At 43.6% G+C, this 9,907-nt stretch overlaps 1 protein-coding gene across 1 annotated transcript; it reads left to right on the forward strand.

The window, feature by feature from the left end:
- Positions 1–4,055: 4,055 nt before the first annotated feature.
- LOC148543680 (uncharacterized) lies at positions 4,056–4,775 on the forward strand. Its single transcript, XM_088498639.1, has one exon. It carries the CDS (start codon positions 4,056–4,058, stop codon positions 4,773–4,775), a length of 720 nt encoding a protein of 239 aa, XP_088354765.1.
- Positions 4,776–9,907: the final 5,132 nt, after the last annotated feature.

Consider the following 9,907-nt stretch of genomic DNA (forward strand, 5'->3'; position numbering starts at 1 on the left):
TTTGTAAAAAATTAAAGAAAAAATTAGAAGAAAAATAAATGAGAATAAAAATACTAAATATGTAATAAAAAATTATGAAATAACTTTATAATCACGATAATTCAGTGAGAAGATATTGTGTCAGATTTAAATTTATTTGTAAGAGTTTTCTGCAATTGGTACGAGAGATTAATAAATGAACAATTTTATTAGGTAGACAATAAAAAATCTTAACAATGTGAACCATGAATTTTGAATTTGGCCCAATACAAGAAAAAAAAGAAATACAAACAGTTATTTCAAAAAAATAACCATCTAAACTCTAATTTACCAAAAGAATTCACCCAAACTCTTTTTTCTCTCCCAAACCGTCTGTCACCCGCACCCTCATCAATCATTCCACCTCTCCAGTTGTTAGAAGCTCTCTCACCGACCATCATCGTCTACCCCTGTAGCTCCCTCCCCATCACCGACGTAGGATCGTCATCAAACAACCATCCATGTAGTTATTAAAATAATCATACGACTACCTAGTGAAATGACCATCCATCATTTGTTAATTATATATACGTAAATTGAATCAAACAAAATATCCATCCAATTAAGAATTAAAATAACAATCTACATACCTAGTGAATTGAACATCCAGCACATTTGTTGGGTGGCTGGAGAGAGTCGACGCCGACACATGAAGATAGGGGAGGAGATCAGGCGACGGAACAGCCACACAATGACAACTTCGGCTAAGCGAGGTTGCTAATCTGCTCCGTGGGCTTCGAACCCGAACACGCATCGGCCAGAGATGGAAGAGAAGGAGGAGTCGAATCGGTGGGAGGAAGAGCGGTGCACGAACGACACGACGGGAGGCAGTGGCCTGCGGTGGGGCCTGCACGGCCGGCGCGTTGGTGGGCTGTGCGAGGGACACAATGTTCGCGAAGGGGGTGCTTGCTCGGATGTTCGTGGTAAGCTGGGTGGCGTCAGCTGGTGTTCTAGACGGTGGCGGCTGGTGTTCTAGGTGGCGTCGGACTGGAAAGATGGGAAGAGAATGGGCGAGAGGAAGGCTCTGCAGAACAAAAATCACATGCGAAAAAGGGAAGTTACCGTATGCATAACTGCACCATTTGTAAATTTTTATTTTTTTAAGATTCAAAATTTAAAATTATTAGAAATTAATTAAATTAATTATCATCTGATTTTTTTTTTAATTCTATTGTTCACATTGTTCACTAAACTCATTATCTTTCTATACTTTTTCATAAACAAAATAATAGTAGTAATAAGAGCCATGTGCAATATGCATAAATATGCCAAATATTTATATTATTATTATCACACTTTTAATGTATATATTTATTATATTTAATTAATATTTTATATTTTAATTGAATAATAATAATAAATATTTTTTATTTTTTTATTCTTTTACTAAAGAACGATGGATTGATTTTCATCAATTGAAATCTATTTATAATTGTTGAATGATATCATTAAAAAATAAAATAATTTAAATTGATTGTATAGCTAAAGTTTGTACCAATTTTTATATTTATTAATAGATAGATAATTTCTTTTTTCATATTTTGCTCTCGAATCTTACATTTTATTTTTACATTTTACACCAAATAATTTATACTTACGCATTCTTAAAAAGATAATGTTTAGTATACGCCACAAAATGTCACGATTTCAAAATGAATATAACAATTCTTTTTTTTTTTTCTGTTTAGCATGCGTGATAGTAAGAAAAAAAAAAAAAAAAAAACAAGTCATAGTTCTTATCAAATTAAAAAGAAAATTGAATGATACCACTATTATATCGTTGTTGACAAATTCTTTTAACAAAGGTAATGTTACGATGGGTAACCGGAGATTAATGGGTTGGACGGTGTTGGTTGGCCCAATCGTGTGAAGGAGGAAGCTTTCAAGTGGGTCTGCAACTCGGTGCCCTCCGTCTGACTTGTGTATGTGAAAGAATGGGGGGGTGGTACCTGCAAAGACACTCCGATGCCTAAGTCAGCAAGGGTTAAGTAGGTTTAGAATGTATTGGAACTTGGAGATACCTGAGGAGTGTCAGTGTATTTATAGTGGTGAACCAATAACCACCGTTGGAGTAGTGCCACTTTTCTAGGGTGTTAACCGTCCCTTTATATTAGGAAAGTTAAGATATGGCTCGTGAAAGTGGTTAGAGAGATTCTAGGGGCAGTTACTCATTCAAATGAGTACTTATCTGCCAACTAACCCTCGTTCCCGACTTCTTTAGAGCAAGTCGTGACGAGTACCGACTCTATAGTGGCTGATCTGGTGAAAGGTGAGGTCAACCCTTCGGGTTGGGCCTTTTTACTTGGATCCTGGGCCTTAATCGTTGGGCCAGGGTATGAACAGTGCCCCTACTCGAGCCCAATTTCTCTTTAAGATTTGGGTTCGAGTATACTACTCGGGGTTGTAACCGACTTGTTGGAGGACCGACGTGATGTTCTGAAACTGACGTGACTTTTCGTGACCTTTTGGTTCTGACAGTTACGTCTAATCAAGCGTCGTGTCCGTTAGGGATGTGCGTAGGGATTGATGGTCTTGGTAACGGTGCATTTTCATTAATGACTGCCCCGTTTTTACCATAGTGCCCCTAACATGTTTATAAATGCTTTCCCTCTCTTTCGTTGTTTTGTTTCTGCGATTTTTAAACTTCTTCCTCATTTGTTCGTGCTGCACCCTTGTGTTTTCGAAGGCTTTTGCTTCCTCCAACCCTTATTTTCAGATAAAGGTTAGTTCTTTCTGTAACATGCCTTTCTATTTACATGTCTTTATTTTGTAGATAGGTTGGTTTGTAGACTTTGGTTCCGTATTCCCTCCCTTTAGAGACCGTGTTTTTGATTTTCCTTTTCTTTTTCCCTTGTAGGTTTTTGTCATCCTTTTAAGAAAAAGAAATGGCTTCCGTAGACGTTCTTTCTCAGTGGGTTGATGTCACGGTCCTAGGGGAGGAACCCTCGGTCGATACTGAGTTTATTACCCATCTTTGTACTCACCACAGAATTTGTACTTCTGAGGAAGATGAGCCGAAGTATGAATTGGTAGTCCCGGGTCCAGAAGACCGGGTCTGCTTCGGGAGGGCCAATGAGGCGGCCCCTCATTTTTTTCTTTATGTATGAGTGTATGATCACCCGTTTGGGTGTTTTTCTTCCTTTTTCAGACTTTGAGATGTCTGTTTTGCATCACTGTCGAGTTGCTTCTACCCAGCTTCACCCCAACTCTTGGGTTTTTTTGAAAATTTATCAATTTATTAGCCAGGCTTTGGAGTTCCCGACTTCTTTGAATATTTTTTTCTATCTCTTCCATATGACCAAACCCTTCAGTGGGCTAAACAATAAGCAACAGTGGGTGTCTTTCCGAGCCATACAGGGTCGGAGAGTTTTTACCCTTTTTGACGAATCCTTCCATGACTTTAAAAATTATTTTTTCAAAGTTCAAGCTGTAGAGGGTCACCACCCCTTTTTTCTGGATGATAATTCTTCTCTCCGCTTTCCTTTGTATGGCTGGAGGCCTCTCCCTGCGAGAAATATGGTCTGGATGACCTGGATGAGGTAGAAGCAGCCATTATGGGGTTCCTCCGAGAAGTGTGGGGGAGGGCCCCATACTTGGACACAAAAAAGTTTCTCCAGGGGTCTCCGACCTTTGTCCAGGCACAGCTAGGTAGCTTTTATTTGTTTGTTAGATTTCCGACTTGTCTGACTGACCTTTCCGACTTATCTAATATATTAGTTATTGTCTTTTCAGAGATGGCGAAGACAAACGCTCAGGAATCTTACCAGAGAGTTCAGGAGGCCAAAGCAAGGTCTCGCGCCAAAACTGGTGGCGCCAGGGCGTTTATCTCTCCTCCTCCTCCTCGGAACGTTGGGACTCCCTCTCAGCCCATTGTGATTTCTTCTTCAGCTTTCTCTCAGCCGCCCCCCTCCACCCGATCTTCTTCTGAGCCAGAGAAGAAGAAGCGCAAGACTTTAGAGTCTGGCTCTTCTGGTGAGGTTAAGGCGGATGCTCTTGCATTCGTCTGAAAGAACATCTATCCCCATGCTCGTATAAGCATGGATGATGTTTCTGTTCGGCGCCACCTTACCACTCTGGTTGAGGAGAGCCTCAAGGCGGCGGGGGTTTGTGGCAAACTCTTAGATATTTTTGAGAAGGCTCCTCTCAGCTCTTTAGGGATGACCTCGAGGGTCGAGGAGCTGGAAGGAAGGCTTCTTTTATATCAAGAGCAGGAGAGGGAGTTGAAGGAGGAAGTCGCCAAGTTGAAGGAGGAGAGGGATAGCCTCCGGGAGAAGGAGAGGAAATTGCAAGCCCAATGCAACATGGAGGTGGGCTTGAGGAAGACAGCACAGGATAGCTACCAAAGTTTATTTAACGATCTTGTGTCTGTGAAAAATGAGCTGCTGAATTCTCAGAGGGCCTATACCAAGTTGGAGGACTCTATTGCTGATGGGGCTGAGGAGGCTTGGAGGATCTTTAGGGAGCAGGTCGGAGTCATTGCTCCTGGCCTGGACCTTTCCCCTTTAGATCCTGATAAAGTTGTCATTGATGGTGCCATTGTGGATCCCCCTGTCCCCGAGATTATTTCCGAGTCAGAATTAAAGACTCGGGGACAGAGAATTATAGAGTCCCCTCCTCGCCCTAAGGACGCTCCGAGTTCTTCTACAGTTCCTCCGACTTCCTCTTCGTCTCCTATGGATGCCTCTCTTCCCGGTCCTGGTGGCGCTCCTCCTGTCTCTGGTGGTGGTGATCTGTCTACTCCTCTTGCAAAAAAGTAATTTGTTGGCTATTTGGGGGCTCGGCCTGTGGGTCCCCTCTTTTTTAAACTCTTTATTTATTTTTGGTAGTGTTTGAACAATTTTTTAGCCTTTTAAGGCCGTAAACAAAACACTTTATAATACCCTTTTTAAGTTAAAAAATAAGTACCCCTTTTTTGGATAAGGGTTTAAGTTACCTTATGCGTGCATGCTTTTCTGATTGCGATTTTTTCGAATTTCTCTTGATCTTTTCTGAAAAAACCTTTTCTTTGGCTTGTCTGCCTTTCTGAACCTTTTTGTTCTAAGGATCTTTAGGACAGCCTTTTAGTCCTTTCTTGGATTTTTTCCTATCTCTCTTTTGTTATTCCTAGTACTCAATTTCGTTTCATTGAGCTTTTATGACTTAGGCTACTTTCGTGATTCATTTTTGTGTTACTCGGTTTTCCGTTCCAGCTTATGAGTCGGGATGTTTCCGAGTTTATTATGATCAACTTCTATAACCTCTTTACACCGACTTGTACCTCGTCGTTTTATCCTGACGACCATCTAGGTCGGTTCATGGGATTTTCACGTTTTGTCGAGCTTAAGTCGGCGCGTTTCGTTGGAAGAGAAAACAAAGAAGGAATTTATAAGAGATGTTTGTAAGATAAAAAAGATCTTTATTAATCGGGGAGGTACCTTATTGCTACTAAGGGTCTTTGACAACCTATTTCCCTTAGCCTCTACTATGATGCCTCGTTAAAAACCCTTCTTCAGAAAAAACCCTTTGATTTTGGGGGAAAAATCATGAAGTTGGGAAAAGAGTACATCAGGGAGTAGAGTTCGCTTTTAACTGTAGTACCTTTTCATATTACAAGCATGCCATGACCTCGGTAACTCGGTTCCGTTCAGGTTGGTTACTTTATAATAACCTTTTCCTAAGACTTCATTGACCTTGTATGGTCCCTTCCAATTTGCAGCGAGTTTTCCTTCCCCTGATTTGTTGACTCCAATGTCGTTTCTGATCAATACGAAGTCGTTCGGGGCAAATGCTCTTCGAATGACTTTTTTGTTGTATCTCGTAGCCATCCTTTGCTTCAACGCTGCTTCTCTTATCTGGGCTTCTTCTCGGACCTCGGGGAGCAAGTCGAGCTCCTCTTTGTGCCCCTGTATATTTCCGATCTCGTCATGGAGAATCACTCTTGGGCTTTGCTCGTTGACTTCTATTGGGATCATGGCTTCTACCCCATTAACTAGTCGGAAGGGTGTTTCTCCAATGGCGGATTGGGGGGTCGTCCTGTAGGCCCATAGTACTTGTGGGAGCTCTTCAGCCCAGGCTCCTTTTGCATCTTGTAGCCTTTTCTTTAGCCCTGCCAGTATGACTTTGTTAGCTGCCTCGGCTTGCCCATTGGCTTGTGGGTGTTCCACCGAGGTGAACTGGTGCTTAATTTTCATACTGGCTACTAGGCTTCTAAAGGTAGAGTCGGTGAATGGGTTCCATTATCTGTAGTAATGGAATGAGGTATCCCATACCTTGTGATGATATTTTTGTAGAGGAACCTCCGACTTATTTGTGCGGTGATGGTGGCTAATGGTTCTGCTTCTATCCACTTTGTGAAGTAATCTATTCCCACTATCAGGTATTTGACTTGTCCTGGCGCCTGGGGAAAAGGACCTAACAAATCAATTCCCCATTTCGCAAAGGGCCATGGAGAAGTGATGCTGATGAGCTCCTCCGGGGGAGCCACGTGAAAATTTGCATGCATCTGGCACGGTTGGCACTTTTTCACAAATTTGGTCGCATCTTTCTGCAAGGTCGGCCAGTAGAATCCAGCTCGGATCACTTTCCTGGCTAACGACCTTGCTCCGAGATGATTTCCACAGATCCCACTATGGACTTCTTCTAACACCTCGGTGGTTTTTGAGGTCGGTACGCACTTTAACAATGGTGTTGATATCCCCCTCCTGTAGAGAATATTTTTCACCAAGGTGTAGTGTTGTGCTTCCCTCCGGATTTTCTTAGCCCCTCTTTCCTCTTTCGGGAGGATGTCGAATTTCATGTATTCGACCAAGGGGTTCATCCATCCGAGGCTTAATCCGACTACCTCAAGGACCTCTTGTTTGTCTTTTTCTTTTACTACGGAGGGTTTCTGGAGAGTTTCCTGGATCAGGCTTCTGTTATTCCCTCCTGGCTTGGTACTTGCTAACTTGGATAGGGCGTCTGCTCTGCTATTTAGATCCCGAGTTATGTGTTTGACCTCAGTTTCTGCAAAGTGCCCAAGATGTTCCAGAGTTTTTTCCAAGTACCTTTTCATATTTGGGTCCTTTGCCTGATACTCTCCACTTATCTGGGAGGTCACCACTTGCGAGTCGCTGTATATCATCACTTTTGTAGCACCGACTTCTTCCGTCAGCTTCAATCCAGCAATCAAGGCTTCATATTCTGCCTGATTATTTGAAGCTGGGAATTCAAATTTGAGGGAAACTTCTATCTGGGTTCCTCTTTCATCCACCAATATTATGCCTGCACCACTTCCTGTTTTGTTTGAGGATCCATCTACGTAGAGTTTCCATGTAGTTAGTTTTTCCTCTTGATCTCCTGTGTATTCTGCGATGAAGTCGGTGAGGCACTGGGCTTTAATCGCCGTCCGAGTATCATACTTCAAGTCGAACTCGGAGAGCTCTATTGCCCATTGAACCATTCTCCCTGCAACATCCGTCTTTTGGAGGATTTGCTTCATGGGTTAGTTCGTGCGGACTCTTATTGTGTGAGCTTGAAAGTAAGGTCGTAGCCTTCGTGAGGCTACCACTAAGGAGTAGGCAAACTTCTCTAGTTTGTGGTATCTTAGCTCAGGGCCTTGTAGAACTTTACTGATGAAATATACTGGGTGCTGTCCGACCTCGTCTTCTCTTATCAGGGCCGACGAGACGGCCTTGTCTGCTACATATAAGTATAGGACGAGGTCTTCCCCAGCTGTAGGTCAGGTCAGAATAGGAGGTTGGCTCAAGAATCTTTTGAACTCCTGGAACGCCTCCTCGCATTCAGGAGTCCATTCGAATTGACATCCCTTTCTCAATAAGGAGAACAGTGGAAGGGATTTTAGTGCTGATCCTGCCAAGAATCTGGAGAGGGCTGCAAGTCGGCCATTCAGCTGCTGGACCTCTCTTAAACAAGTCGGGCTTTTCATCTCCAGGATAGCTCTACACTTGTCGAGATTAGCTTCAATCCCTCTTTGTGTTAGCATAAACCCTAGAAATTTTCCTGCCTCTACCGCGAAGGCACACTTTGCGGGATTTAGTCTCATCCCGTGTAACCTTATGGTGTCGAAGACTTGTGAGAGGTCTGCCAAGAGGTTGACTTCTTTCTTGGTCTTTACCAGCATGTCGTCGACGTATACTTCCATTAGGTTCCCAAGGTGAGAGGCAAACACCCTATTCATCAGCCTCTGGTATGTGGCTCCTGCATTTTTCAATCCAAATGGCATGACCACGTAGCAAAAATTAGCTCTGGGCGTGATGAATAATGTTTTCTCCTGGTCTGGCTCATACATCGGGATTTGGTTATACCCCGAGTAGGCGTCCATGAACGACAAGTATTGATACCCCGAGCTGGAGTCTACTAGGGAGTCAATACTTGGCAGTGGATAAGGGTCCTTGGGACATGCCTTATTTAAGTCGGTATAGTCGACACACATTCTCCATTTGCCATTTTGTTTTTTGACTAGCACTACATTGGCTAGCCATGTTGGGTACTTGACTTCTCTGATGAAACCGGCTTCTAGGAGCGCTTGTACTTGCTCTTCTACTATTAGGGCTCGTTCGGGGCCGAGCTTGCGTCTTCGTTGTTGTACAGGTCGGGACCCCGGGTAAACCGAGAGCTTATGGGACATGAGCTCGGGCTCTATCCCAGGCATGTCAGAGGCCTTCCAGGCAAAGAGATCGGAGTTATCTCTTAGGAGCTTAGTCAACCCTTGTTTTAGGGTTTTCCCTAGGCTGGCCCCTATGTGAGTATTTTTTTTCTCCTCTTCGCCGACCTGTATCTCCTCGGTTTTTCCTCCCGGTTGTGGACGCAGCTTCTCTCTAGCCCTTGCGCCTCCGAGCTCTACTGTGTGAACCTTTCTGCCTTTTCCTCTCAGGTTTAGGCTTTCATTGTAGCATTTCCTTGCCAATTTCTGATCTCCCCTTACCGTTGCTATCCCCGCTGAGGTCGAAAATTTCATACAAAGGTGAGGAGTGGATACCACCGCTCCGAGTCGATTAAGGGTAGCTCTGCCAATTAAAGCATTATATGCTGACCCTACATCGATGACTATGAAGTCTATGCTCAGATTTTTTGATTTTTCCCCTTTTCCAAAAGTGGTGTGGAGGGGCAAAAATTCTAGTGGCTTTATTGGCGTGTCGCCTAGTCCGTATAAGGTGTCGGGGTAGGCTCTTAACTCTTTTTCATCCAACCCTAGTTTGTCGAAAGCGGGCTTGAAAAGAATGTCCGCTGAGCTTCCTTGGTCTACTAGGGTTCTGTGGAGATGAGCATTTGCTAGGATCATAGTTATTACCACTGGATCATCGTGTCCAGGGATTATTCCTTGCCCATCTTCTTTTGTGAATGAAATGGTGGGGAGGTCGGATGACTCTCCTCCGACCTGGTAGACTCTCTTGAGATGCCTTTTGCGAGAGGATTTGGTGAGTCCACCTCCCGCGAACCCTCCTGAGATCATATGGATATGTCTCTCCGGGGTCTGTGGTGGTGGGTCTCTTCTATCCACATCATCTCGCTTTCTCTTCCCATGGCTGTCCGACCTTTCTATGAGATATCTCTCAAGCCGACCTTCTCTAGCCAGCTTTTCTATCACATTTTGAGGTCGTAACAGTCATTTGTGGAGTGACCATATATTTTATGGTACTCACAGTAGTCGCTGCGGCTCCTCCCTTTTTTATTTTTAATGGGTCTGGGGGGTGGCAGCCTTTCGGTGTTACAAATCTCTCTGTATACATCCACTATAGAAACTTTCAGAGGAGTATAAGAGTGATATTTTCTTGGTCTATCGAGACCGAGTTCTTCCTTCTTCTTGGTTTCCCTCTCTCTCTCTTTCGTTGAGGGAGGGTGCCCAGGTCGCCAGCTCAGGTCTCTCAACTTAGCATTTTCCTCCATGTTGATGTACTTTTCAGCTCTTTCC

The sequence above is a fragment of the Arachis ipaensis genome, chromosome B9, assembly GCF_059453495.1.
Source record: "Arachis ipaensis isolate K30076 ecotype BB chromosome B9, ASM5945349v1, whole genome shotgun sequence".
Classification (NCBI taxonomy): domain Eukaryota; kingdom Viridiplantae; phylum Streptophyta; class Magnoliopsida; order Fabales; family Fabaceae; genus Arachis; species Arachis ipaensis.